The 5,000-nt window shown below is 48.2% G+C and overlaps 1 protein-coding gene across 1 annotated transcript in view; it reads right to left on the bottom strand.

Annotated features, from left to right (window-relative positions):
• Nucleotides 1–5,000, bottom strand: part of stxbp5l (syntaxin binding protein 5L) — a 94,743-nt gene that overhangs the window by 20,534 nt on the left and 69,209 nt on the right. The window contains exon 6 of the mRNA XM_060039472.1: nt 1,791–1,954. Within this exon, the coding sequence (XP_059895455.1) occupies nt 1,791–1,954 (164 nt within the window). The remainder of the gene's footprint in view (nt 1–1,790; nt 1,955–5,000) is intronic.

The following is a 5,000-nucleotide window of genomic DNA, read 5'->3' on the forward strand; positions in this document are numbered from 1 at the left end:
AACACAGGGCACGCCTCAAATGACTTCTTCGCCTCATTTAGTTTAAACTTGTGTGTTTTTCCGCTTGACCGTCCAGGCCCGACACAGAACACACCCACACCACGATCCGCGTCTGGTGGCGGCGTCTGCCTGACCTTGAACAACCTGTCTCTGTGGGGGTGTGTGTGTGCGTGTGTGTGTGGGGGGGTGGGGTGGGTGAGGGGGGTCGGAGGGCGACCTTCCCCGTGTTAATCAGCGAGCTCATTCGTGCATGCTTCAAACGGTCCCCACTGGAAGGTGTGTTGGTTTATCTACGTGAGGGTGACTCCGCTGTCATTATGAGCAACTGAGAAGTATCACCAGAGACCTGCGGCCATCGGCCAGCAACAAGGGAACAAATGGATACTCCAGCCAGAGCAGCAGCATGTGGACGTCCACGGTGTTAGTGGGGGGCTGCATGGCCCTGGAGTGGGGGTGTGTAGGAGGCTGTGGGCTGTGAAGAGGCGGCACTGTTCACAAAGCGCATTTCCACCACTTCAAAAGGCCGGCTTCATCCATATTTTAAAGCCCTTCCAAAAATATTGAATGGTGATTTAAAACGTTTTTTTTTGTTGCAGTCTTTTATTAAATTGCATGTGGCAATTACTAACTGGATATCGCAGAGCAGAATTGAATGTTTTCACATCAATGAATAAAAAAATGTAAGAGTCTAATATTCTAATTATAAATATCCTTATGCACCGCAGCACTTCTTTAAAGGAAAAAAAGATGAAAAGTAATAGAGCAGTGTGATGGATAGATCCTGGTCCAAATCTCGACTTAAATGCACAAAGTTAAAAGTAAGTCCAATGACCCTCTACAGGGAAGCCACAAGATTGCTGGTGTTGAAGAAGATTGTGCGGCATCAAAGTCACTGCAGTGGCCTACAGAGAGGGACTTCTTTGGAGACGCAGGGAGGTCCTCATGCATGAGTTGCTCCTAGAAAACACCAAGCCACTGCTATTGGGCCTTTCGCACTTCAACTGTGATTCGAACATGAATATGTGTGCATGAAGTGGTTGTGGGTCATGTGCGGTTGATTGAGGGAGGGTCACTGGGGGACAGGTTTCATCTGACAGACTCTGTCAAATAGCGGCCCTATGGATGCGTCTCTGACCGCGGGTTAACCCTCGCAGAACATCCACGCCCCGTGGAGAATGTGATGTGCTGAGGGCCAGGGGCCAGGGGCTAGGGCCAGGGATGGACAGGACAGCGTCAGGGACATGGTGATTAGAGGGAGCCACGTCCAGCACACACACATACACACACCCTAACACAAACACACAAAAACACAGATAAACACACATGCAAGAACATACAATACACACACACACACACACACACACACACACACATGCAAAATCCAAACACAGATATACACACACAAACACCGATACATACACATGCAAAAACATACAATACACAAAAAAAAAAATACAATACACACACAAACCCACACACTTGCATACACAAACTCACCAAAAACCCGAACACACACAGACAAACGCAGACACACGCAACCAAAAACTGAAACAGAGACACACCCAAACACAATGACAACCCAAACACACACACGCACATGCACACACACACACACACACAAAACATAACCACACACACTTCCAGTGGAGTGGAAGTGAAGAGGAGGGGCTGCACCACTCACACAGAAACCAACGGACCAATAGAGGGGAACTGTATCTAATAAGACCGAAAATAATGGATGCAAAATGGGGGAGAGTGAGGAAAAACAAAACGGGGGGGGGGGGGGTTACAACGGCGAGACAGGGTGACGTCAGGCGGAAGGGCGGGCGAGCAGAAGGGCAGACAGTTGTTGGGGTGTGATACAAATGGGTTTTCGTCTGGCAAACCCACCTTTCCTTCGTCCTTGGGGCTGTCACTCAGATGGACCACCGGGCCCGGGTGTGTTTTAGTACATCTGGGAGAGAGAGAGAGAGAGAGAGGGGGAGAGAGAGAGAGGGGGAGAGAGAGAGAGGGGGAGAGAGAGAGAGGGGGAGAGAGAGAGAGAGAGGGGGAGAGAGAGAGAGAGAGAGAGAGAGAGAGAGAGAGAGAGGGGGAGAGAGAGGGAGAGAGAGAGATAGAGGGGGAGAGAGAGAGAGAGAGAGGGGGAGAGGGAGAGGGAGAGAGAGAGGGAGGGAGAGGGAGAAGGAGAGGGAGAGAGAGGGAGAGAGAGAGAGAGTGTCAATCAAAGACATTCTGTTCTGAATCACAAACCAGTCGCTAATCCAATTAATTTCGTCAATTAAAGCTGCAGTGTGAAGGTTTGAGGTGCATACTAGCCCCCCCCCCCCCCCCAATAGATTTATAAATTGTATTTAGTCATTAGTCTGTAACATTATAGGTCATAGCTTACAAGTAAAATAGCGATCATGTTGGTTAATTGAAAACACGTCCTCTCCAGAGCTGTGTCTGTGTGACTTTAGAAACACGGCAGTGCAACATGGTGGGTTTGGGATTGTTATTTACATGAGATTATACACTAATTAAAACATACAAAAATGAAACGAGAGCTGAACATACAGAATGCTATCACAATTAGGGAACTGCGAGGACGTAAAGCCAACATTTATTGCTGCATCATGTACACAACTTACATACACAAAAAAAATAGACGCCACATACATGCTCTTTCTAAATGCCCTTGTCAATCCTCCCCTAAAAGTTGGGCAGAAACAGCCTACAAAAACTAAAACATTTTGCTCAGAACTTCAAATATCAAGGTTTCGCCAAGGGTCACAGCAATACAAAATAAATAAATGTTTTGTACCTCCGGAGATGCGTTATAACAAGATGACATTCAATGGAAGAGGGCTTGCACTCATCAGCCACAAAAAAAGGATTCTATTAACAACGAAAGGACTTTCTTTTTGTTGGGGAGGATGACTAAAAACTAAACCACTTAGCGAACCGTTATTGACAGTGCGGAAAGTTTTCCTTGGCTCAGAAAGGTGAGCCGAAATGCACTTTCCTTCCACCAGCGAGATTCAGGCCTTGATCGCTCTGAGCCCGAGCTACACCGCCCTGAATAAGAGAAGCGCAGGCGGGGGTTTGCTTTGTGGCCGGTGTTCAGGACCAGGAGTCCTGAATGCTGATCTATGTGGACTTTTATTGAGTTAGAACGCTGGATTCACAAAAGGCGCGATGTTCCCAGAAAAGGTATTGACTGCATGGTTCTGGAGGACAAAGTCTGAACTGCTGTTGGCAGGCTAATTATTAAAATATATCATACACACTTGTGTGTGTGTGTGTGTGTGTGTCTGTGTGTGTGTGTGTGTGTGTGTGTGTGTGTGTGTGTGTGTGTGTGTGTGTGTGTGTGTGTGTGTGTGTGTGTGTGTGTGTGTGTGTGTGTGTGCGTGTGTGTGTGTGTGTGTGCGTCTCATTCTACATACACACATGTAAAACAAAACTATTTCAAAACCCAAAAATATGTAGGCTTCTTGATGCTAGTCAATATTGGCACAGTCAGACACGCAGACACGCAGACACACAGACACGCAGACACACAGACACACAGACACACAGACACACAGACACACAGACACACAGACACACAGACACACAGACACACAGATGCAAACACTCCCTGCAATCAGGGGGTTTACAGGGTACCATGGCAACCACTTGCCCAAAGGGCAACAAGACTAGCCAAGAAGAGCAGATTAAAGAGATAGAGGTCTGTATGCATGTGCGTGTGTCTATGTGTCTGTGTGTCTGTGTGTCTGTGTGTGCGCGTGACTGTGCATCTTAAAGGATGTGTAGAGCATGCAGGGTATTGGGAACGGTTACTATGGCGATTGATGAACTGGTTTTATGACAGTTAAGCCAGCTGACAGGAAATGGATGATCGTAAAATGTGTGTGTGCGCAGATGCGTCCGCAGCACTTTGTGTGTGTGTGCACATGTGCGTGCGTGTGTGTGTGTGCGTGCGTGTGTGTGTGTGTGCGTGCACAGGCGTGTGTGCATGTGTGTGTGTGATCCTCAGATCTATACTGCTCTGGCCGCCCCGGCCAGTGTACAGGGCAAGAGGCCGGGCCGTCAGGCTGCCTTTCATTCCAAATCCCCACTAAGGTTTCAGACTGTCAGCCAGCTATCGCCAGCCAGCCAGTGGGGACCGCTGGGCTCCCTGTTAGCTCCAGGCACCAGCAGCCAGTTGGCTTGATCAGCTGTAAACAGGTCCACTGGTCCACAGGTGAGCCAAGGGAGTACAGATGAACTAGTTGTTAAGGTCTGGTCAGTATCGCGGGCACAAACACACAGACAAGCAAGCACTGTTGAGATACATTTTCTGCATCAAAACATATATACAGTACACACACACACACAAACACACACACACACACACAAACACACACACACACACACACACACACACACACACACACACACACACACACACACACACACACACACACACAAACACACGCACACACACACAAACAAACAGACACGCACAAATGTCTTCAAACACAGCTGCACACACACATATTTTATGATGGCCATCCCCTGTCCGCTGGCTTTACAGCCATAAAACTAGTTCATCAATCACCATAGGAACCGATACTCTACTGTCTACTGTTCATCCTTTAAGAGACACAAACAAACCCACACAAACACACAGACAAGCAAGCACTGTTGAGATACATTTTCTGCATCAAAACATATATACAGTACACACACACACACACACACACACACACACACACACACACACACACACACACACACACACACACACACACACACACACACACACACACACACACACACACACACACACACACACACAGGGCCGTGATTGGCAGCATGTGCTCGTCCTTCCGTCCCACTGAGCCTGTGGACCTCGTTGGGGTGCGGCCATTAACCTGATCAGCCGGCGCTTAATGAGAAACGAACGGGCTAATTATTAGGACCAGGCAACGTTACGTTAGACACCCGGAGGGACCAGTGCGGGGTAGCGGGTAGTC

Source organism: Gadus macrocephalus, chromosome 20, assembly GCF_031168955.1.
Source record: "Gadus macrocephalus chromosome 20, ASM3116895v1".
Lineage (NCBI taxonomy): Eukaryota > Metazoa > Chordata > Actinopteri > Gadiformes > Gadidae > Gadus > Gadus macrocephalus.